The sequence below is a fragment of the Stegodyphus dumicola genome, chromosome X1 (genome assembly GCF_044657685.1).
Source record: "Stegodyphus dumicola isolate Sdum_Otavi_A_Nest chromosome X1, ASM4465768v1".
NCBI classification, from domain to species: Eukaryota; Metazoa; Arthropoda; class Arachnida; order Araneae; family Eresidae; genus Stegodyphus; species Stegodyphus dumicola.
Genome location: NC_140780.1, coordinates 73,741,034 through 73,766,946, shown reverse-complemented (window position 1 = coordinate 73,766,946; position 25,913 = coordinate 73,741,034). Strand labels below are relative to the sequence as shown.

At 33.9% G+C, this 25,913-nt stretch overlaps 1 protein-coding gene across 5 annotated transcripts in view; it reads right to left on the bottom strand.

Annotated features, from left to right (window-relative positions):
- LOC118183190 (uncharacterized) overlaps nucleotides 1-25,913 on the bottom strand; it is an 841,429-nt gene that overhangs the window by 443,342 nt on the left and 372,174 nt on the right. For 2 of the 5 annotated variants that reach the window (XM_085808385.1, XM_085808386.1), the window contains exon 1: nucleotides 9,440-10,100. The exons of 2 other annotated variants lie outside the window; for them this stretch is intronic. In XM_085808385.1, coding sequence (XP_085664511.1) covers nucleotides 9,440-9,730 — 291 coding nt within the window. In that variant the 5' untranslated portion in view covers nucleotides 9,731-10,100. Of the gene's footprint in view, nucleotides 1-9,439; nucleotides 10,110-25,913 lie in introns of those variants that run through there. One more of the 5 variants, XM_085808382.1, reaches the window with a different exon arrangement.

Sequence of the window (25,913 nt, the reverse complement as noted above, 5' to 3'; positions counted from 1 at the left end):
TTATTGCTATAATTGCAGTAGGAATATATTTTTCTACGAAAGCAAGATTTTGTTTTTTTAATGTGTGAAAAAAAATGACTCCAGCATCTCTTTGAGCACTAGTTTATAAATTCATACCGGTTTATTTGATGAAAAACACTTTTTTTTTTCCTTTTTACATAATGTAAGAATGAATATAAAAACGTGATAAAGCTCTTCATTTTATTTTCTTATGCAAAATTTGTTTTTAAAATAAAATAAAAATTGCAGTCCTTATATCTATTCCCCAAATACCCCTCCGTTGAACAACAAAAGCAAACCTATTGCTAGAATGAAAATTAATGAAAGTTTTTTTTTCCCTTGGAAGGGAGAAAGGCAGATCGAATTTTTAAGTTAAAAGCCTCGTGTGAAAGAATATGTGTATTACAGAAATTTTACTAAGTCAACAGTAACTTCGAAAATATCTTCTATGGTCAGATGAATGAAGTACACTTTTAAGACTCGCTTTGACACATTTTAGTGAAATACAAATCTTATATAGACACTTTTCTTTCCTTTTCAAGGTAAGGGATGGATAAAAAATAATCACACCAAGTTCAAAAGAAAAATCCATTTGACAATATTTTTAAGTCACATACAACTGAAAGTAAATTATAACGAATCTAGAATAAGGTATAAATTGAGCGGTCTCTTCTGGCTAAGGGAGTCAAAAAGGCACAACACCCATTTCTGGACAAGTGAGCCATCGACCAATTCTATGAAAAAAGCAGGTTTCTATTTCTTGCGTTCTACGAAAAGCCGTTCTCCTTACATGTCACGCGAACATAGTCCATGGACGGTAGACGTAGGGACATTTAACCGGCGCTAAGAGGATTGAATATTGGCCCACCCCTTCTCACAGCCTGTTAAATGCTTCGTACGTACCGTTGGGTGTGAATGTTTGCAAGTGATCATCAGCTCTTCGTGTTGTATCCAGTAGCGGATAAATAATATTTATATTTTAGTCTGTTTAAATTAGAATGGCGCATGTCTTGGCACAATACGTGCCATTTCTATTTCGCAAATTTTATTTCTAGATTAAAAAAGATTTACAGAATTTAGATTTGTTAAATATCGTATTTTGTGACGTCGTTCCTAAAGTTTAGAACTTTAAAAGACACTTACAATAAACTTAAAATAATAATAATAATAAAAAAAATATGAAAGGTTTCAGATTTTAAATTACGTCCAAAGGCGCGTTTTTTTAACGTTTTGTGTGTTACCTTTATTTATCAAACATCATGTTCTTCGCACTTAAGCCATAAATTTCAGTTCAATAGCATTGTCGCAAAATAATTTTAAAATGAGCTTATCTTTAGAATTTCCAATACACAGTTCCGCGCACTGGAGATAAAAAGGTTCCTCCCCCCCCCGTAAATTGTTGCCATTGCTCGCTTTCAAATCGTTGAGTTTGTTATAAAAAAATTCGTTAAAGTTTTACAAAATATGAAATCGATAATAAAACATATTCCAAATTTCAAATTTGGGCTTCCCACATTCGCAGTAGGACTACGTCATTCAAAATTCGATGGCTCTATGTACCGTTGTTTAATCACAATGCGAGAAATATACATACATTTATGCACATTTTTCATTTATTTAATTTCTTCAAATATAATGCAGGACTCTAACATTTGATGGCAACAGTTTGAAAAGTGAAACGGGCATTTATAGTGATTCAACGCAAAATCGCAAAACGAAACCAATAGTCCCTCAGGGACAAAGAAGCCCCTTTGGACTAATAAATTAAAATTTTTTTAATTATTTTTTTATTTACCTGAAATTTAACAGATTTTAAATCTCAAAAGAAATGTAAGCACTTTTATAAAGTATTTCAAACATATAAATAACTATATTTATTTTTTACGGTTGGGGGCTAACATTCGAACATTTTTGAAACACACTTTCCTCTGGATCAATAAAAGTTAAAATATTCTGCCTTCTACAAACTTAACTTCATTCATAATTTTCGAGATCGGAAAAAAAAAAGCTGTTGTGTTTTAAAAATATCTACGCTATTATTTATTTTATTTTATTTTTTTGAAAATATCTTAGTTTCTCGGCATGGTTAAATATATTTTATTTATAAAGGCATAAATTTGCATTCTAACAGTATTTCGCTTACAATTAATTTGAACCATTATTATAGCATCTCAAGCTTACTCAGGTTTTGTTCAAGGTATTCAAGACGTATCAGAATATTTTAAGGCAAAAATTATAACTTTTGGATACTACAAAATCACAGTATTGAGCATTCTTACAGAAAGTGCATATACAAATAAAAAGGAGAGAGATATACAGAAGAACCTGACATTAGGTCAACAATTTTATAATTTCACATTTATACATTTTTCGACCTTTGTGTTATAAAAATGAAACAAAACAAAATCTTTTACTATCCTATTTCCCTGGCATGTACTTTCCCTTCCACTTTACACTTGATATTGGACAAAAATAAGTATTGCTGTAATAACACTTTTATGAAATTAAAATGCTCATTTAAGCTGTGATCGCAGTTTTTTCACTATTTCCTAAGCTAAGATTGTTTTGTTAATATTTTAATTATTTCATAATGACTCATAAAATGATTTTTGCTATCGAGATAAGGTGCCGTATTTTGAGAATTATGTTTAAGGATCTTACGATTTCCCAGCCCTTAACTACTAGCCACCTAGAAAATAACTCGTTAGTTGAAGAAATTTAAAAATGATGTTCTTGACGAGGGAAAAAAAATCTCAAGAATTCTACTTCATCCTATTCATAATACCGGTATAAAAATCCCCTGCTTCCCTCGAATTATAGTCGACAACTGAAATTGCATGCCAATGTGATAAGGAGGTAAATTCGAAAAACTGACCATAACTTGTACAAAATTAGGAAATTATAATTCATAAATGGTTTATCTTTCTGAAGTTGGAAAGACAGAATTTGAAATTTAAAATTAAGGCCAGCCTTCAAAAGTAACCTGAAGCATGAACCAAATACAACTTGACATATCAAAACAAACTTTTCAAATCCTATCAGCAATTTTATGTACAACTTATCTGATAGGCGGACACACATTTGCGTTAAATGAGGCAGCGTAACAACAAGGACCTTAAGAGTTATTTTAGGTAGTCTTTCTTTATATATCAGTAAATATATAAAAATGTTTTTATCATTCCGTAATAGTGAGTTCATGGTGTTCAGCATTCTTCATAAGAGCAAGTGAGAAGCAGAACAATAAACGCAAAGCTTTTTTTTTAATGTTATGTATACATTTTTTCAGAGTGCAAATTCTTTGAGCAGAAGCGTTGCCGCAGCCAAGATTTAAAAATAAACGTCTACTTCTACATGTAGTGTAGTATGAGTGAGTGTTACTTTAGGCGGGGGTTTTTTTTAGAAGTATCATTAATGAAACCAACGAGTCCATTATTTACCAAGCTCATGTACAGAAGAAGATAAAAGATTTTTCTTCCTTTTTTTAGCACAAAAGAGATTCGGTCGGCGAAGAAAACACAGATGTACACAAAGTTCGTGACTCATACTTAGTTTTCGTAAAAATGAAGAGCAAATGAGTTCGATTCGAAAAACCAGGAGGGAGGAGGGGGCGGGAAAGAAGCATGTTTCGCATGAGAACACTTTTAAGTGAAATTTTCGATACTTGTGAGGAAAAAAATTGTTATTTAACTTATTTTTAGTGACACTTTTCCTCAAAAAAAATCTTATTATGTATTACATAATATGTTAGTAGAAGCTCGAGAGTTTAAAACATACTTTTTTTACTTTTTTAATCACACACACACATTCTAAAAGAATAAAGCACAAAAAAAGGGGGGGAAAGAAAAGAAAAAAATTCTGTAAAATATAAGCGGCTTTTATTACACGTTGCCATCTTAATTGCACAGAAAACGTTAATAATGAATACTCTTCTGTTGTATGTCTATGCTTAAGTATTATTTTGGCCATCGATGAAGTATGAGTCATTGATGAAGATGAAGTCGCTTGTGATTACATGTTTAATATTAATCAACTCAGTTTACTGATACACTCATGTGTATATATTTAAGGATACCTACATACAGAAACGGAATATCATTTTTATATATTCAGATAATTTTCAAGGCGAAAACTTTACAATTTTAAATTTTTAGAAATTATAAAAACTTTTGCAATATAAATTATAAAACTTTAGCGATTTAAAATTTTTAGAAAAAATTAACACCATCATACAGGAGAAACATCAGAAATACATAAACTGAACGCATCGGTAAATGCTAAGAGTACGCAGTTTCATAATTATTAGTTATCCACAATCGAAAAGAATAATGCGACCTCTATAAAACAAAATTTTATAGATATAATTTTAAAAACAAAATGTCTATAATGACAATAGTGAATGCGCGAATTTGATAACTATAAAACAGCTTATCTCTAATTAAAAGAAAATAACAACTACTATGCATTTAATTAAAAATATTACGACAAAATTTATTCTTTCCTTATGATGGATAAATTTTATTATCATTGATACGCTTTTTGTTGCAAAATATAATTTTAAAATCCTATTTAAGCGGGCGATTTAAAGCTCAGTTTTTTGCTCATGAAATGGATTCATATATGAGGAAAAAAAATTGGTACGCTGTTGGACAAATCTTTTCGGCGAAACAGAAAGATAAAAGTGAAGAAAAACTTACACATTATTTACTAACAAGACAGTAACAAACTTTTCTAACTCTAAAGTGGATCATCCGGCGGAAAGACAGAGATAAAATAGATATCTAAGTACCCTTGAGATGTGTCTAGCGATTAGAACGCCCGGTGACAATGCTGATAAGCAGAGTTCAATTCTCAGAGCTACAACATTTGACAGTGCTGTTGGTATAAACCTGAAGCGACTGATACTATATTTTCAGTTAGAATCAGGTTTAATTTGAGCCCAGGCTTCAATGGATTCTCATTGAGTTCCACTTCAAATTCTGCTCATATTTCATAGTTTTTATACATATTGGAAAATGCCTTTCTAAATAAATTTAGGAATTACGCAAGCATGTTATTAATATATTACGCTTTTAAAGGAAAGAATATGCAACCTGTTATCTGCGAAAGAAAATACTGAGGATAAAAAAGCTGTTTTGATTAAAGCACGCGCATCAGCTTTTCAAAAACGTAATTGAAATTTATTGATACATTTTTTCCAACTCTGGAATGAAGAGGCAGTAAAGCTGTAAACGCATTCACAGCATTCTTTCTGTATCTCTGATTACACGTGTAAACAGAATTTAGATGCGGTAGAGCTAAGCTCTTCTGTTTTTGGCTGGCATAAATTGAAGATAAAAAACTTAGCAAAGTGAAAGACAAAAGTTCCTCAACTTCATTTAAAGCAACGAGTTAATGTTACATTAAATTCAAAATAAAATACAGCAAATTTGGAATAAACATAAATTTAAAAAAAATACTTCGTTTTTTTGCGGTTAATGTAGCATACAAAATGTTTAACTCTAAATACATGTAACACAGTTTTTAAAATTATAACGCTGAGGTTTGAAAAATTTAAAATCTTGGATAAATCGAACATACTTTACAAACATATTCGTTTATAAAATTAATATTAGTCTGAAACTATGAATGCAGTTAAATTATCAATAAGACGGAGTAAACTTTGGTTCATGCCAGTTTTGGTCTTTGGTGCCGTTGCTTGCCTTAAAGATCAATACTATTATTAAATTATCTATTCAGAAATACACTTCCACAAGTGATCCCAGTGAGAAGCTTCATTATATATCTGTAAAGACTGCTTCACGGTAACATTTTGTAATTTTTTAGATATTAATAATCATTTTGAAGTTTCGTCAACTAAATAATAAAAATATAATTTCATTTTTGGGGGTAAAGAAATTTGCTTTAAAAGCTACTGAAAAACTTACGAATCAATTAAAAATATCATAAATATTAAAACCTGTTGCTTTTACTACCGATTCGTTAAATTTTCTGTAGTTAGCACGGAAAACATTCATTTTAATTTAAACTATTTAAAGGTTAATAAAATATATTTCAAGATGTTAAAACTTCTCATCCACTTAACAGAAATTTTAAGCAGTATAGAACTGTATTTAAAAATATACTCTAATAAAGGAAAGCGAGCAAAAGCGCAAACTTTGAAATTCGAGTTGCAAACTTAGAAAAAAGTTGCTTAAGTATTTTGACATCTCTTCCATAAAGTGAAATAATTTATTTATTTATTTAAAAACAGTTTGATGTGTAACGAAATTTATATCGATGTTTTTCTCAAACACTTTTGAAACGACATGTATAGAAACATATATTATCTTTTTTGTTTAGAAAAAAAATATTTCTTGCCAAGAGTAACATTAATTTTTTAACGTTAGATTAGCAATAATAAATGCATATGTACTCCGAATTTCATTAAAATATCAGACCCAGAAGATAATGCATAAATCTCCTAATTCTCGGTTATATATATATAAAAAAAAACCTTTTGCGATAAGTTTCGAATATAGTTCAGTAAATGAAACACAGTCAGAGCAACAGTTATATCTATATTTTTTCGTTGATCTCTGGTGCTCGTTATAACAGAATTCGACTGTATTTAAAACACAAAGTGCTTTTCCAAATCGATAAGACAATTTTCCAAATTTTCATTTTCGGTAAAAGGCTAATAAGAAAGTTTACTAGGGCAATCAGTTTTCCAAAACTGGCATGGTATATGTCAATGAAGGCAAATGAATTTTAATTATAAAGAAATATATCTTAAAAGCAGTTAAACTTTTCTGTTCATGTATATCAGAAAAAAAGTGAAAATAATCTAAAACACCCAAGCTACTATGAAACAATGTCTAGAAATTTGTTTGATGTACTAATCTAGCCAAAAATAATTATACTTTTAATTACCAAATGTAAACTATTATTTAAAACGCAAATCAGTTTACTGGTTTAAGATTTTCATTTATAAATTTACAGTGGCTCTAGACGTTTTGCCCAAATTTATATTTAAAAGTACTATTGACACTCGTTTGCAATGCAGGAATTAAAAATCTTTGTCCTAAAATTTATACTTTATAATTATGTGTGAGAGAATCGAATATAAAAGTTTTAAGCACAATTCGGTATGCATCTACAGGTGACAGAATAGAAAATATGTTTTACGGCCTAACAGATATTCTCTTGTTTGCAGAAAAAAAAAAAAAAAAAAAAAAAAAAAACATTTTTGAAAGAATATTCTTAACTTAGAAGAACGAATAAAGGAAAATCTTAATAGTATAAATAATAAACCTGGTATAGTGACAGGGCTCTCCGTAATTTTAGTGAGCAATACCAAGAGTTCCAACTTTTTGCATTTGTATATTACATTTTACTTTTTCTCAAGTTAACAACTACTATATTACTTAAGCATTGCGCTTATACATTGAAGATCGATGATTTGAAAGCCTAACATATTGCGGGAAAAGCTCAGAAAGTATTTCTTCGACACAACAAGAATCCCCTTCATTTAAAAGTACTTCAGATTACAACTGCACCTCCGTCCCCACTTCCAGTTCAGTATTTTGAAAACTGATTTCACTTGATTTACTTATTTATTTATTATTGCATACTGGTAGGCTTTTACAGAAATGAATTATGTCAGAAGCATGAAATGCGCAGTTATTCTCTTCCTTAGATGACATGACGTTGATGCTCCACGGCACAACAATCAGAACGTTTTGAAGGCACTTTCTACTCCGAAATTCCCATTCACTCAGATATTTAAGTTAAACCCCTTCCGCTAGAAATGCTGTAAATGTCAGCATTCTCGCAAATGGTTCGCTTTTTCTGACACCTCGCTTAAAGTGACTTTTTAAAATAATCTCCAGGAGAGTGCTAGAAAGTCTGTTAATTAAACAGCTGGACATCGGTCCCGCCGCGGGGAGGATGCGGAGAGGAGGTGGACGAAAAGGAGGGCGAGGATCGGTTGAACATTCCTCAAACATTCGAGACCTCTAACCCCACGGATCGCTTCCACACGGCACGTGTACTTTGAAAGAGGGGGTAGAGACAGGGCGCGGGAAAGGAGGGGTCGGAAGTAAGGGGAGAGAGATGCTAGGGAGCAAACTCGTAAAATGCAAATCAGGTGTAGCGGAGTGTGGCTTAAAGAATCTGATCTTTATACGACAATGCGTTACTTCACTTCGCTCGGCAAACAATTGAGCCGCTGATATATCAAAATGCGCTGTTAAAACCGCTCCGACGTGAAATTTATTACCATCTTTAGGCGGCCAATGATGGAAGCCGGTACACTAGGATATAATAAAATTGCAATAAAGTGGCTAGGCGCCTAAAATTTTGAGGTTCTCACAATTTGACACTTGGATTGCTTTTGTCCGCACACGCAACAGTTTACAGGTGAACACGTAAAAAGTATACACACTTCATAAGGATTAAAAGAATTAACGGTTCTCTTTCAGTGCATGCCCCCAGAGTTTAGCAATTATCTAAATATTTTTACTTAACGTGCTATAAGACTTCCACAATAATAGGCTGGTTTTCATTTATAAGAGACTGATTTTCATTTACATTAGCCAGAACATATAGAAAGTTTTAAAAAAAAAAAATATTTTTATTTATTTTTTAATGTTTCATTATATTTCGAATACTAATAAATTATAGTCAATCAAAATGATAAATTGCACAAATGTTCATGAAATTAAAGTTATAAAATGTTTTAACCGATTGGGATCATGCTCGTATACGCAAAACGTTAATGAGATTGAAAGCATAAAAAAGAAAAGTTCCGTTCTAAAATTGTTAATGAAAATGACGTTCATATTAGAAATAAATACATTTCACAATACTCAAAATGAATAACTAGCAAACAAAATTATGAGTTAAAAGCAGCTTTATAAAACACAAAAACTTTAAATAAAAATTAAAATATTAGAAATTTAATAATTATAAAAACAGTTTAACGTTTGCTCATGATCTTAGCAATTACTTCAAAAATGTAACATGCGTATTCTAATGACAGCTAATATTTCATAATTAGAACAACAGCAAAAATAATTATAATGTATAGTAATTTTTAAAGTATAGTATAAAAATATTACAAAACGAAATTTTCTAACAGACTGACAACTAATATTTAAAATTATATTGTACAGTAATACTAGATATGAAAAAAATAGTAATAAATGGATAAAAGAAAGTTAATTTGAGTTAAGTGACTCAGCTGCATCAATAAATGAGATTCATTACTCAATTAGCAATACTAATAAATGAGAATATTTCATTAAGGTATCTTTGCTCTTCCAAGTCGTGGGAGAGTTCGTATTCTCCCAGTACTTGGGAGAGCTAGGTAAAATCTATGACCGAAAGGCAAGTCATCTGAAGGTGGTAGTAGGTGCCTCAGATGGGGCTGGAAGAGGAAGAGGAAAAGAAAGGTATTTACCGAATACATGCCGGGCGTGGAGCCGCTGAGCATCCCGAGTCGGGGCAGGGACTCCACTTTTTTGGTAGCGGGCAGATAGCAGTGCTGGGACCCATAGAAGCCGCCGCCGCCGGACGACACGGCGGGGCCGCCACCGGAGGCCGGGGACGCCGTCGTCAGGGCGCCGGACGGTTCCTCCTCCTTGATGGGTTGAGGGGGCGAAGAAGAATGCGGAGAGTACCGCCGGAACGTCACATGGGGCGATCCCTGCGGATGGTGCGGTGGGTGATGGTACTCGAGGCAGGACTGCATCCGACGGCCGACGGCACGGCCGTCTGGTAAGTCGAAGACAGTCCGTTCGGTTCTGGTTGATTGACACCGGTGATGACAACACGCGTCCACCGGTCACCCTTTAACTACACTAGCCGCACTAAAAAACGGCGGAAGCAACGTGGGCCGCTGCGAGCAAGGACGCGGCCGAGTGCTGTTGCTCGCTGAATACCGGAGTCTGGAGTGGCGGCGATCGGCGCGGCTCTCCCAAGAAGAACGGCCCACCCGCTCGCATTTCGTACGGAGCGAGTGATTAAGGAAAACGGCGGCTGCGCTCTGAACTTCCAAGTCCCCGCCCGCCGGCTCCGAGCATATTTGTACAGCGCTCCTCGGTTCTACATCGCCAGTCTCCAATTGGACGCCGAGGCTACGCTCCGAGACCTTTTCCACCCCTCGCCTTTCGTTGCGTCCTCTTCAAGAGAGAAGACGTCCCGCGCGGCATGTCTCCGCGCACAAAAACCTCGCGCGCACATGTTCCCGTGGTATGCTTTTTGCACGTTATCGACTAACCGTCATTAAAAGACGCGCTCTCTTCGAGAGATCCCGACAGCTCAACTCCTCCACTCAAACTCTAAAGTTTTTACCATGAATAAATGGTGTTACATTATAACTTTACTTATAAGGAAATATATAATAATATTTGCCGAACACACACATACATACAGTCGATTTTGCTTGAATCAAACAGATTATATGACTAGAATCCCCTAGAAATACGCATTTTCTGAGAAAATTAATAGCAGTGGCTCTGCTGAGACTTCATTAACTACTTCGGAAACCAAATTGATTTTAAGAATATAAATGACAACCATCAATAAGAGGTATATCCTCAATTAAAAATAAAGACTTAATGTCCAAAAATAAACTCTACACATATATTTTATATCCAAACGTATAATAGAAACAGAGAAAAAAGTAAATATATAACTAATGCATCTCAGACAAAATCTCTGTATTTTTTTAAAAGACTAAATTATTGATGATTTTTTTTTTCCTTTTTTTTAGGCTACATATCCAAACAACGATGATTTCCATCAGCTCATAAAATTTTAATTAAATATTTTAAAACTTCTGCAAATGGGAAAATTTTTCCATCAAATATTCTTTTTCCTGCCGCCCAGTCGGTATGGTGGTCAGGTAGGCTGACTGCGATGCCGAAGGGCCTGGGTTCGAATCCCGGAAAAGGCACGGTTGTAACTGTCCGTCCCTTCATAGGAAAGGCGATGGCGGCCCACCTATTAGGTGCCTCCATAATAAAGAGACCATCACATCCGGCCTTGTATAGATTAATGGACTGGGTTATATTTGTAATTGTTCACGATCTGCTATTGGGGGGGATTCCTTTTCCTTCCCTTTTAGTTATTAGTAATTTATTTGGAAACTGCTCTCTAAATGCCTTCTTCTTTCAGTTTTCCCCCTCTGAAAATTTCACTTTGAGCTTACGTTCACTTAAGTAATTAGGCCAAAACAGGTTAAAGCCAGGTTCTTTAATGAGAACCTAATTTTAACAAGATCTTTTCTACGAAGGAACTGCCTTTGTAGAGGACTTTCTCAGAAAAACAACCTTTCGAAAGGTCCTTCTAAGCTGAGTACGGGCGTGGTCACGTATTGGTTTTGGTTTGGTTAAGTTTACTATGGCAAAGCAAATTAGAGCTGTCGGCTAAAAGGAGGGATGCCTTCGTGGAGGACTTTCTAAGGGAACTGGCTCGTATACGCGCTACACATGGGGAAAATCACGAAAACGCCCATGCAACCCGTTCGTCTGGATTCAAACCCAGGTCGGAACAACCAGCGTTCAGCGATTTTACCGCACAACCGCTGGTCGGCGGTCTCGTATTGATTTTTGCAAAGTTTCACAAGGGTACACACTCTTCACGTCTGTACTCAATTACAGCACATTAACATACAAACGATTCAAATAATGCCCGTGCGGGTGTAAGAAAACTTAGAGGAAACAGTTTTCTTGGTTATACTGTAGAGTCATTAGGTTAATTGGAAGCAGAAAAGATGAAAAATATGCCACCGCCTTCGCCAGGAATCGAACCACGGACCTCTGGAATACCGGCTCAGCGTGCTGCCGTTACACCACGAAGTCACGCTAGGTAAATGGGAGAAATACCTTATATACTCCCCTTTTTAAAGGGCGACTAGGGTTTTAGGGTACCTAGTCGCCAAATCCTGGGTGCGGAGAATCATCATCCACAACCCTTTTTAGTTCGGGCGCCACTTGTAGAGTCATTAGGTTAATTGGAAGCAGAAAAGATGAAAAATGTGCAACCGCCTTCGCCGGGAATCGAACCACGGACCTCTGGAATACCGGCCCGGCGTGCTGCCGTTACACCACGAAGGCACGCTAGGGAAGTGGGAGAAATACCTTATAATATTACGTAAGAAGACTAAAGCAACTGAATTGTTACGTACCAGCATTAACGCATCAGAAAAATTTGAAATATCCCATATAGTTCCGTCGTCGGAAACCGAACCCACGGAAAATTACAAATTTTCTGCAGCCCAGGGAAAATTACAAAATTTCACCATTAGTCGTAAATGCTTCAGGACGTATAGATAACGTACTCGTCTACAAACATATAATTTAAATCTTTTATAAATGTTCGTTGTCTATACAACTTATATGGTAGGAGATCCTTTTTCAACCGTTTTCTACATGGTTGTTTGCAAGCGCGTTTTTCTATGGTCAAGCGGCCGAGTAGTTAAGTTGCTGAACACTAATAGTTCCGACCCGAGTTCGATTCCAGACGAACGGACTGGCTGCATGGGCGTTTTCGTGGTTTTCGCCATGTGTAACGTGTATACGAGCCAGTCTTTCTTAGAAAGTCCTCCACGAAGGCATCTCTTTCCTTAGGCAGATAGCCTTAGAGTGTTTTGCCGTAATCAAAATAGAGCAAACCAATCTATGGTCAACAGTTGTGTAGCATCCCATGCTCCTTGTATTAAAAAAGATTAGCGCATTTAAGAAAGCCCGGTGGCATAGTGGCTAGCGCGTCGCGAAGCAGCACCACAGGTCCGTGGTTCGATCCCCGGGCTGGGCAAAGTTGACTCATCCTCTCATCCCTTGAGTGGGTCCATATAATGAGTAACAAGTTCGCTTGGGGACTAAACACCGGGAGGTCCTGCGAGCTGACCACTTGTCCAAGCAAGATGCACAAGCACCTCGGACCCTACGGTCTAGAAAGCAGATATCAGGGCACTGCCGGCAATGGCTCTCTCTAAGAGCTGTTTGCACCGCCGAGTTTAGTTTAGTTTTAGTGCATCTAAGGTTGAGATGCTTTTTCTCCGGTTTATCAATCAATAGCGAAATTTAAAACAAGCAAAACGAACTCATACACCACTTATCGAAAAACAGCAAGCTGTTATCACTTAATTACATTGCCCTGAGAATATTTTTGATAATATGGAACTCTCTCCTCCCCTCACCAGAGGAATAAATGCCTTTAAATGTTTCTCTGAGTCAAGGTATACACAACTAGATTATATTTTCTCATTTTATGGGATTTGAAGCTTGCCTTAAAATGATGCAGTTTCTTTTAATAATACGTTCAGATTTCTACTTTTTTTTTTTTTTTAATCCACGGTTTAGAGGGTTTTATACACAAAGGAGATGGATGGAGGTAGAGAGGAGAACAACTTAACACTCTTTTAAGCATTACTCAAGTAAACTTTGTATAATGGCTTAAATTTATTTTAAATTATTAAAAAGCCCGGAAAATTTTTTCCTCAACTTATTTTTTTAAACTTAAAACAAATAACTGCTTATTAAGCACCTAAATTTTTGCGGAATACTTAAGAACAAAACGGTAAACTGGCTCCTCCATCTCCTTCGAATTGATTAAAGTTATTGTGACACATATGTCCTAAAGTGTTTACATAAGGATGAAATTATTTTACTCCAGTGTGGCGAATAAAAATCTTTTGCTTTAGGCAGGATACGAAGAAGCTTACCTTGTTGCCTCGTTTTGTCTGTATTCTTGGTTAAAATGTTCCCAAAAAAATAATCGCAATAGCTCACACGAACAGATTAAATCATTTTAGCCCCTATAGAATGTTATTAGGTGCTTAATAAGCAGTTATTTGTTTTAAGTTTAAAAAAATAAGTTGAGGAAAAATTTTTCCGGGCTTTTTAATAATTTAAAATAAATTTAAGCCATTATACAAAGTTTACTTGAGTAATGCTTAAAAGAGTGTTAAGTTGTTCTCCTCTCTACTTGCATCCATCTCCTTTGTGTATAAAACCCTCTAAACCGTGGATCAAATGAAAAAAAAAAAAAATGTAGAAATCTGGACGTATTATTTTTTACATCATCTTACGCATAAAGGTATAAATATTAAACATACTTGTATATATCAAAGTAAGGGAGCAATAGGGCCCATTCACTTTTTTAAATGTTAACATCATGTATATGGTACGATTTAACGTCCGGAGACTAGTTACTTCGCGCTTTGGGCAGCAAGTACATGCCAAAGTAAAATTAAAATTAGTAAAATCGTCTAAATTAGTAAGCACAATTAGATACAAGCTAAAGGATAAGAACAGGTTGCGCTGCAAACTCTTAAATAACCCAATAACAGTCGGTAACATTTCATCAAATGATAAATACAAATCAAAATATTAATTTTACTTATTGTATAACATTTATTGATTTGACTCGAATTTAATTAAAAAACTTATTGCAAAACTATGGCGGCCGGAGTAACACGCACTTAGAAACAATCGAAACACAAAACAGAGTTTCATTCCTTACAAAAACTCAATAAACATGAAATTAATCAAGACTAAGGGGCAGTCGCATGTTCTCATTCAAATTACTATTACTACAGGAAACAGCCATTACTACTCCTTTAGTTCTGCGCGAAATGACTCGCCACATCGGGTTTTGACCGGGTAAAATTCGAAATAGTCAATAAGCATTGAGCGGGTACTGGAAAATCACTTTTTCTCCTTTCGATAAATTGTATAGAATTTCCCTATTTAGATTACAAATATGAGTGTTACATATATTAGATAAAATATGCATACAGTTTCTTCATCAGATTCGCGACCAGGTACATTATTACACATTTCAAGCTCTGACCAGCACAGGCCGGTCACTTCGTGAGGGAATTAAGTTTCTTTGGTATAATATATATATTTAATACGAAGACGAGGGAAAAGACATGTAAATTTAAAAACAAAAAAGTTTATTTTTCTTTCTCTCTCTCTTTATTTTTTGTATTTTTTTAATAGTAAATGAATGAATGATCAGTTCATAATTGCAGTAAACGGCAAGAATCTAGCATAAAGGTTTCCACATGCAGTGTTTTTTTTTTTTTTTTTTTTTAATAGAGGCCTTCCTAGAACGAACTTTCTCATACTTAAATTATGCATGAGAAAAGAGAAGAAAGATGTCATGCAGCTCACTTTTCTCACTTATACTAGAACACTGGACTAAGAGAAATTCAATATTGTTTTCCCCTCGCTCTTCCACTTGTACAATATTTTATACTTTATTATTTAGTATAGCAATGCCTTTTTTCTAGCAGCTGATTTTTGTACTCCCTTCCCACACACACTTCCACAAAACGGAAAGAAATATAGGAATTCGGTAATATGCAGTCTCTTTTTCTTTGGCAAAAAATAATCCCTTTCAAAAATTATTTCTCGAAAGTTAAAAAGAAACAAAGCTTAAAAAGGCGAAAAAATTAAGGATTATTCCTTAGGTAGCTTCAGTATTTTTCATGCAGTGCTAACTTCAGTTTATTACGAAATACTAAACATGAAGCAGTAAGTAGCACCTTCGCCGTAAACAAAAGAAACAGATGCTTTCATTTCATTGGGAGGAAAAAAAAAAAAAAAAAAACAGCTTATTCAGATAAAGCATCAAGAATACTTGCAACAGACTAAGGAAAAATGTAACTGCAAGAGTTCTGCTGCTATCAATTCACTTTTTATTGCAAGGATTGAGCAGTTTTTTAGTATTGGATACAGACTTCTCGCTGTTTTGAGCATCATGCAAGTATCATTATTTCCTCGCACATTCCCCCCCTTTCTTTTACTGGTTTCATCATCCGGAAATCGAGAGAGAAAAATTATGCGAGTAATTTAATTTCCGAAAGAGGCGGTTATAGTAAGAATATAACAATAAAAAGCAGTCATGGATAAGCTACAGGCAACTATGACAATATTATTTCTTTAAAGAAATCTATAATGCACTATTAATACATAATAATATTAACATTAGAATACATAATTAGATGTCTTCCTGTCTACTTCTTTTTAACTTGAAACTCACTCGCTCTTATTGTTGTATCTGCTACTCCTTAGGCCTCAAATATTCCATAAATAAATACAGAAGGTTAATGTGGAGCTGAATAGAATGAATGTTGTGTTTGCTTTGCTGTGACTGGTCGGTTCTTGCATTATGTTGTTATAGAGTTCAACAGTTATAAAAGAAAGGTTCAGCGTGAGCTTTGCAGGTACTTTGCGAGGGTTCGTCTTTGCTGAGAAGATGAAAACAGTGGGTAATTCCATTTCAAAATTTAGAGGAGCTTGTTCTATGAACCCATCGAGGAAGGGGAAAAATACGTGAATACTTTTAAAGCTTTCAGAACATGGCGCTAAAAAGGGAGAGGAGAGGTAGAAAATATACGGTGTGTGATAAAAGTGTAAAAAGGTGGGAAATGCGATACGTAACAAGAAAGGAAAGAAATGTTTAAAAAACTGGATTTTCTTAATCTGGGCCATTAAAATTCAAGGGGATTCGTTTCCTAGTAAAAATACTTCGCTATTGGTATTTCCAACATTTGGAGGAAACGTGAGTCAAATCCTCATGGGAAATTCTCCAAGAAACGCACGTTACTTATGTATCTTATCAAGGTGAATAAAGTTCGACTTCTGATATAATTAAGTAATCTTATCTAAACTTTTCCAAGTATACATTTTCCTATTTATTATTAAATGTTTTTATATATTACAGTTTAGGTATGCAATTAATATCATTTGCATTCATTGCAGGGGGAATTTAAAATTATTAAAGTCAGTTACGCGGTTAAAATAAATTATTTAAGCAAGTAAAGAACGTTAGTAATGGATGAATCTCATCAAGTAAAGATAGTTAAGATTCTAGTTCTGAAGCTGTTTTAAAACCGGTGAAAAAAAGTTTCCATTTGAATTTTCAATTCATTCAACTCATTTCAGAAATTTTTACATTATTTCTGTTCACCAGATCTGCTTCATATGTTTCTTAAATTGAAACTTAGAACTGAAACACGAGCTGGAATACCAGCTATAAGAAAAGCTGTTATGGCACATTGCAATTATTGACTTAGCAAATACCTTGCTGACTATTGTGAATAACACAAAATTGCTTCAGTGAAACTGTACAGAACAGACACTGTTTTAGCCGAAATAAAGCAACTTCGAACTAACATTTAAAGATGAGGATAATAATTAATCATAACTAAACGCAACTATTTTAGAAAGGACCAGTCTTTGAATTACGCATACATTTGGTGTCATTGACTATATAATACAGAGAAGACTTCAAAATCTTGGTTTGAAAAGAATCGCTACAAATAAAAAAAGCACTTTTCAGATTCTTAATTAAAAAAGACACAAATGGGTGCTCCAAAACGAAAAAAAATGGACTTTATAAGATAGGAAAATGTTCTTTTCACAAACGAACAAAAATCAGAACATTTTGCAAATAGAAGCAAAAGGTTGCTTTCTTTCCTATCGAGAGTACAAATTGCTCTACTCGATATATTCTGGAGGCAAATTGTTGAATTTTTTGGTGATGAATTGAGTTGGTCAATTTTTTAAATAAATTGCATTTTGAATAAGTGCGTCTACGACATCTCACTTCAACGGCAATTATCATCCAGAAAACGCCTGAGTGGGTCTGGATTTGTTTTCCCTGAAGACAATGACCCTAAACATTCTTCTGAGCTATATCGAAAATATATTATGGGAGGCGGAAAAGTACTAGAACTTAAAACAATGCATTAGCCATTACAAAATCCTCACTTAAATCATTTCATATTTTGTGGCATGAATTCAATCAGAAAATCTGATACTTAACATCTTTCGAAGATGCAAATTAAAACCCTCTGAGCGGCGCTGGTTTTTGGATCAGTCATGAAGAGGTGTATTTAAACAGTATTTATTAGCTAATTTTGTAAGATTATTTATTTTAGTCTCTATTTTCATAAAATTACATTCATAAAGATGACATTTACATTATTAAAGAGAGTAAGAAAGCAAAATATTTCAAATTATAAGTTAATATGTGCCAGGTGACAATAAATCTCATGAGAAAGCCAGTCATACAGCTCAGAGGGTTAAAAAACTTGGTGTAATTTGTCTAACTATAGCTACCGAAATAAATAGTTAATTAACAGAAAATATATTATTGAAATATAGTGAAAAACTACTCATTGAAATAGTTTGAGTGTGCAGCAGCTCGAAACGGATATTTTGAAGAATGAAAGATTGAGAGCCAAATTATTATTTTTACTCTTATTTTTGAATAAATTGCTTTATTAATAAATCAACCTTTCACTTTCTTTGATTTGTTACTTTTTATCTGTTTCAGGAAAAAAAAAAAAAAAAAGAGATTCTTCCAAACTTTAGGATGGTAATTGGTATATATATATATATATAAATATAACAGACGTATATGTGTGTATTATATCTAATATGTAGCATATATATATGTAAGATAAAAATATATGAATCAAAATTATAGATTAAACTATAAACATTAATTCTTCCTCTCTATTCTAAAATCGTAATAACTTCTTTGCATTGCGTCATTTCTAGATCACTCTATGGCCCGCGCAACTCTGATGACGTAATAATTAAGAACTGAAACTGACCTTGTAAACCAAAACTTTTCTCTTCGCGTACTTCCATCTTTCATAACTACGCACTTCAGCTTTTGCTCGCTACTGTTAAGGTGTAATTTCGCTGGCTTGCTTTCTATCTCAACAATATCAAAAAATCACAAATATCAATTGGAAATAAAAATGGAATTAAAACTGCTTCGACTGCCAAGTTCTTTAGATGTTACCAAGTTAGCATTACTAGCATACTACGCAATCAAAATCTTCTTCAATATGGGTCTAATCACGCATCTACAGTGTTCCGTCATTTTCCTTGTGCTTTTATTATGACAATTAAGTCGACAGGATAGTTTCCTGCAGCCTGAAACCTCAATGGAAAATTTAATTCAGCTCTTCAAATCATCGTTTTGTGTAAATCCAAGATAATGTGAAAGAAGTGAATCATCAAGTTTGTTTTTTCAGTGTTTAAAAAATAACAGATCATTCTTCTGCTGTGGTGTTTTGCAAGTGCTTCAAAAAAATAATCACGCGTAGTGTTTATAGATTGAAAGTAATCTCTCGATAAATTGAGAAGTTCGAATGCCTAGTAAAAAGTAATATTGAATTTGCTTCGCCGATCTCTACAATATTTAGAAAAAAAGTGCTCTAAATCATCAGTGAATTACCGTTTAGGAATTCAGCATTACAGTGGGTTCAAGGTCGATCTGAGTTAAGTGTTTGCAAGTATGTGCGACAGAAAATTATTTGCGCTTCTGCTTTTTCAACAGCTCAAAAATTATAACATTCGTGTGAATCTAGCTCAGGAACTAAATTATTTAATGTGCTGCGAATTCTGTAGTTTTCATTTCAACATTGGTTAAAATTTCTGCAATTTGTTTTGAGAAAATCTGAAATTCTTGTTCATTAATGTTTCTAATTTTTCATAATTATGTGTGAGCAAATTAAGTAACGAAATTTAAGCTATTTAAATTATTCATAGGGAAGGATATTAAGATAAGTTTTTATGTTTTTTGAAATTTTGTTGAGAATTTTGAATACGAATTTTATAATTATTCTAAAAATGAAGTAGGTGTAAAAAAATGCGTGAAATTATTACAGATAAGTAGTATGAAATTATGGTAAATGCATGTTAAAATTTATGGGTTATTGTGTGTTACGTATAGTATGATGAGGGTGTACTGGTTCCTTCAACAGAGGCCTGTAATTACCTCTGTACAGTTGTTCCTTTTACCCTCTTCATGCAAGATAATGTTGGAGGCTCTCATTTTATGAATGCATGTAATTTTTTTATATTATTATTATTATTATATTTTTTTTATTATGGAATGTATTAGTGCAGTTCTCAAAGGCCAGTTACCTTAATGCGAGGAACGGAGGCCTTTTCAAGTAACTGTCTAGGCACCCTGGGCCACCAGTGCATAGAACACACTGGTTAGCTCAAGAGGACAGCCCTTTTGATGGATATGTTTGCTTAGAAATATTGCGAGGCTTCCAGTTTGGTAAAATACAGGAATTGAAAATGGAAAGATGATAAAGGTGAAACCATAAATTCTGAAAATCTTAATCCTATTATTTATGATGTTAAATTATAATTTATCAGTATGAAAATTAATATCATAAATATTTATAAGTAATCATTAAGTAAAAGTTTATTTTGTGATATTCTGTAATAACAAGAACCTTCCCTGAAGAATTATGATTATGTGAATTCTCAAACAAAAAGACTTTTGCACTGAAATGCTGAAAAATTCAATAGGACTCTAAAAGTTAAAAATTTATTTAAAAAAAATTGATCTTTATAAATTATACTTTACAGAACAAAAATTTGATGACTTATGTGTTTTGTTTTTTTTTTCTTTACATTTGCTAGTGCTTTAACTCTTTCTCTTTAAAAAGGCTTCACTGTCGCTATGCCTTTTTCTTTTTGAAGGGGGGGGATATGTAAGATAAAAAATATGAAAGCAAACTTCTAAACTTAATTCACTATAACTTCCATTATTTTCTATTTCATTTGAGAACTTCCTCTATCTGTCCTAAAAATAGCGCTTAAGTCTAAACTGCGTCATTCAAATTAATCATGCGATCTTTCTTAACCCATAATGCAGATCCCTCTCGACCAATCACCAAATTGCAAACCAAAACTTTTCTCTTCGCGTGCTTCCATCTTTCATAATTACGCACTTCAGCTTTTGCTCTGTGCTCTGCTAAGATGTAATTTCGCTGGCTTGCTTTCTATCTCAGCAATTTCAAAAATGTAAATCCTCTGTGGAAAGGCACGACTAGAGTGCCAAGTGATTGTGGCCACAAATATCAGTTGCAAATAAAAATGGAATTAAAACTGCCTCGACTGCCAAGTTCTTTAGATGTTACTAAGTTAGCATTACTAGCATACTGCGCAATCAAAATTCTTCTTCAATATGGATCTAATCACGCATCTACAGTGTTCCGTTTTTTCCTTTGTGCTTTAATATGACATATATATATAAGGAAAATAGATTTAAATAAAGAATATGGTTACAATTCATCCCATATTCAATTCAGAATAAATCATACGGAAAAAAAACCTCAAACCAGAAGCTGAGTGGCAAACTGTAAGAAAATGAAATAAGAAAATTATATCTTTCATTGCATGGTCAGTAAAGGATTGATGCAACGAGAGAAAAAAAACACAATAAGCCTGTTTCTGAACCAATAAAAACATAAATTACAGTTTAAAATAATCTAAAAAAAACAGAAAAAACAATCAAAGTAATCAGATAGATAGATATGCATGTGTAGATAGATAGATATACATTCGCATACCGCACACGTGTCGTTTGCAAACAATAGGATTAGCATATTTATACAAAAACAAATAATATGTACCATAAGCAATACTCGCTTTCTTACTCGCAATGGAAGTTTAAAGACTATTAAAAACAAAAATCACATTAAGACTCGCGAAACGCTTTCGGCTCCAGGTGAAATTCATCAAAGTTGTGTCAAACTGCAGGAACATTGAAGAGATTTTCAAATTTTAAATGCTTTGGATCTAGAAAATTTATTCCAGAATCGGCAGCTGATTTAAGTATTAATCATTCCAACTTCTGAAGATATCCGATTAGTCTTAATTGCTACCCTCTTTACAGATGAGAGGACAAATATGTTGCATGGAAACGCACGTTTGCTGTGCGGGACAGAGATTAAAGACAAACAACGATTCTAATAAATTATATTGTCTTTAGCCTCATTGCCAGAAAGAACTTTTTTCCGATACAACGAAAGAAGGGTGGGATCAGATTGTGTGTCAGTCCGTCTGTGTGTGCAGAAGGCTCAAGAAGCAACCCAACTATTGTGGGGATCTTACAAGGGGTAATCCCCATATTATAAATCGGCTCATTTTTTTCCTTTATATTTTTAAAGATCTTCCGTCGCTGCTGCATGAAACAGACGTAATAATTATCTTTATATTTATCCAAGTGATACCCGCCTGGCCAGCAAAAAAATATACGCAAGGTTAACAGTATTCGAAACAAAAAAGAGCGTCGAAAAACTTTACAAACCCCAACCATATGCTGTAATACTGTTTCTTCATTCATCTAAATTTAAATTTTAAATTCAGAGTTTACTTGCATTACTCAGATTGCACAAAACATTAACGCTGTTTCGTCCTAAGAAAAAGTTTAATTAATAATATTAACATTAATATCACAGAAATTTATAATAATACAGTATTTATAAGAGGCAGTGCATTTTTATGCTCAACTAAGTCCGTCGAAGGCAGATAGGAGAAATTTAACAGTTACATTAAAATATCCCACGAAAATAAAATATCAATTTTAATCCAAATACAGGCACTTCATAGAAATAAAACTAATGAAATTCAGGGTCGTTCCTAGCGGGGGTGCAGGGCGTAAATCAGGAGTGGGAGGTGAAAATCAGGGGCGGCCGGACTCTCGCGATATCATGCCTAAATATTTAAAATTCAATATAAGAACTTGTCATATTATGTACTTTTTATACACTTTGTCATATGTAAGTACTTAGCGAATATGAAATAAAAATTTTATTAATCATTAATCATTTTTTTTTTTTTTTTTTTTTTTTTATTTTGGGACGGCAATCTTGGGAAAGTACACGGGCAGCCAATGGCCTAGGAACGACCCTGATGAAATCAGAAATACGTAGAAAACAAATTCTCACTATAGAAATGCTTGCATCGTTTGACATCATTTTCCTGAAATGCAGATCTCTGTATTAAAAGAGCACAAATTATTATGGAGGTTACAGATAAATATGCAAAAAGAACGGAGAAAAAATAGATGACTGAAATTAATTAGTTAAAAGGGGGAAAAAAAGTGTTAGCTGCTTGTTTAGAAAAAGCCTCCAAATTCTTTCGGACTTTACAAATGCAATTTTTCTTTAATTAGAAAGAAATTCATTGCATATTTATTTAAGCATACAAAAGGGGGGGAAATGAGATGGCAAAATCCCATCAAATTAGCAACCGAGCTAACCGCCGATAATCGGACTACGATCCAAAGAATCCCAACTATCGATGCCACGCGGTGAAAGTCCTACGCAGGGAATACAACATCATATATGCTGTTCCCCGAACAGAGTGTGTGTTCGGCGTATTGATTCCAAGAGGTCTGATGGACTGCGGCCACAGGATGCTCTCCCGGTTCACACCTGAGCCACCCTCTTTTGCCCCCCAAAGTAAAAAGGGGGTGAATCCGTTTTCTCTACGGATGCTTTATCTATTGTCGTACGACACCAGGCATTTGATTTCTCTTTTTCCTTACATTCTGCGCGATTATTTTCGGAAGCACAACTGATGGACCGTTTCAAATTGGAGGGTTTTAAACCGAAATAGAGTTGCTCCAGACTATAATTTTCTCAACGGAATTTCCGATGGCTTAGTTTATCTTCGACAAGCGTAATTTTATTTGCATACAGATGACAAAGAAATATTTTCCACATAGTAATGCAAGTACTAAAGCGACTTCAAAATAAAACTTCGCCACGGCAGATTAAAAAAAATGGTATATCATAAGGAATTTCTTTTTTCCGTCATCCAGTATCGTAACACACGTACTAGTATACGATTTAAAGTGGTTAAGGAGATATCAATTCAAAGTATCCAATCATTTATTTTTTAGATTCGTTTAATTTGAAACATCAGAATAATGTTAGTTTTGGAAACAGAGCTTATGTGATGTTTAAAAAACTTTTTTTTTTTTAAAATCCATACTTCATGAGAAAAATATCAGCTCGCAGTGACGTTCGGATAATTTAAGTCATGACGCACTACGGAAAATAAAAAGCAGAAAGATAAAGGAAGTAGTCACAGAACTTCCACACTTGATACCTGACTTCTAGGATTAATTGTTCAAAAGTTATTAATTATGCCTTAGAAATTAGTCCTAAGGGTTAGTTTACTTTTGTACATAGCTGGATTTCTCCTCTTTTGGATTGATGAAACTATATACAGTATAAATGGAACAGAAAAAAAAGCCTTCTTCTTAAATCGATCTGGGATAAAGGCTGCAGAATTAATAAAGAATAGAAAATACTTCGACAAAAGTGACGGATGAGAATTTAATCACGTTTGGAAGACTTTCGCTTTGGTAATCAAGATATAGCATGCATACTCGAAAGAAAAAAAAATTTCCCTTCCTGTGCATATAATTTCTGCACTTTGTTATAACTCAAGAATCTGCATTTCGAAAAATTTATACTGTAATATGCAAAATTATTCAGTTATTTAATTCTAGTGCAGTACTTTTATGTTCGACTTGCGCCATAATCATAGGAAATACATTATATGAAAATGCTAGAAATCCTATACATAAAGACAAAGGATAAAAAGGCAGAATACCGTTTCCATAACTCTGACAATGACAAAGGAAATTTTAAAAAGATGAACTAAGACACAGAAAGCCCTTTTCAGAATTTGATTCCCGCATGAGTTACTTATAACATTCTAATACGTAGAAAAAATAAGAAAAAATTATTTGGTTAATATGACGATGGCAATGCATTCGACTGATATCTCCTTAAAGGGAAGGATGCCTTCGTGGAGAACTTTCTAAGGAAAAATTGTCGTATACACGCTACACATGGGAAAAACCACAAAAACGCCCATGCAGTCGACCCGTTCGCGGGATTCGAATCCTAGACTGAACTACTAGTGTTCAACGATTTTACCGCTTGGCCGCTGGTAGGCCGTAAGAAAAATGAGCGACGCTGAACTGAGGTTTTGCATAAACTGGTTTTACATGATTCAAAACCACATACCCATAATGCATCCAACAGATAAGCTAATAAATATATATATATATATATAAGATTTACTTCATAAATATTCAGTTAATTCAAAACGAACTTTTACTCGTAACTGTTTAACGTAATCAGATTCAAGTAAAAGTAACAGGGAGGAAAAGAATAGAAAATTATAACAATTATTTCATTTATCAAAAAGAAGAATTTACAGAATATCTTTCGGTTTTTGAAGACATGGCAATCAGAAATTTGTTATTAAACAAGGAAAGAAATTACAGTAAAGGCAGGTACTTTCTTGTTCAACTAAAATTATTGAGAGACCTTACTTTTCAATAAAAATTCTTTTGCCTAATGCTAAATTAAATGAATATTATGATTTTCGAGCTAGGAAACCCACATTCTTCGACATGGTTATAAATCTGGCAGCAAAGAACTGCGATCGATGTGAACTGCAGAGCGATATTTCAGTTTCATTATTGGTGCAGGTTATATAGACTCTTTTGGAACCGAGAAATGCAAATAATCAATTTCACTCTCGCTGGGATTCGAACCACTGATCTTCCACTTTATTAGCTGGTCGTGCTATTGACTTACACCATTAGAGTACGCGAGGGGGAAGATATTCTTTCCACTTAAAGGGCGATTAGGGAGAGGCACAAGATTCGGTTGTTTAAATCCAGGTGGTGACGAGTTATCGTCTAACATGTTTTAATTCAGGCTCCGCTCGAGAAACTATTATACTTTTTCGCAAAAAGGTGGATAATCAACGATGCCCTCGCCGGGATTCGAACGGCGGATCTCTCACGTCGTTGGTGGATAGACATGCTTTTACACCGCGACAGCATGAACAGGGGAATGTGATTTTTATTTGCAAGTTAAAAAAATGCATGCACTATTATACATTTTTCTTCTTGAAGGAATGGAAATATACTTTCGCCGTTGTATGGCGTATCTGATAATATAATATTAATTTCTTATGGTCAAAATTTATTTTTGAGAAGATATACTCTTGCTCTCTCTCTCTCTCTTTATATATATATATATATATATAGATAGATAGATA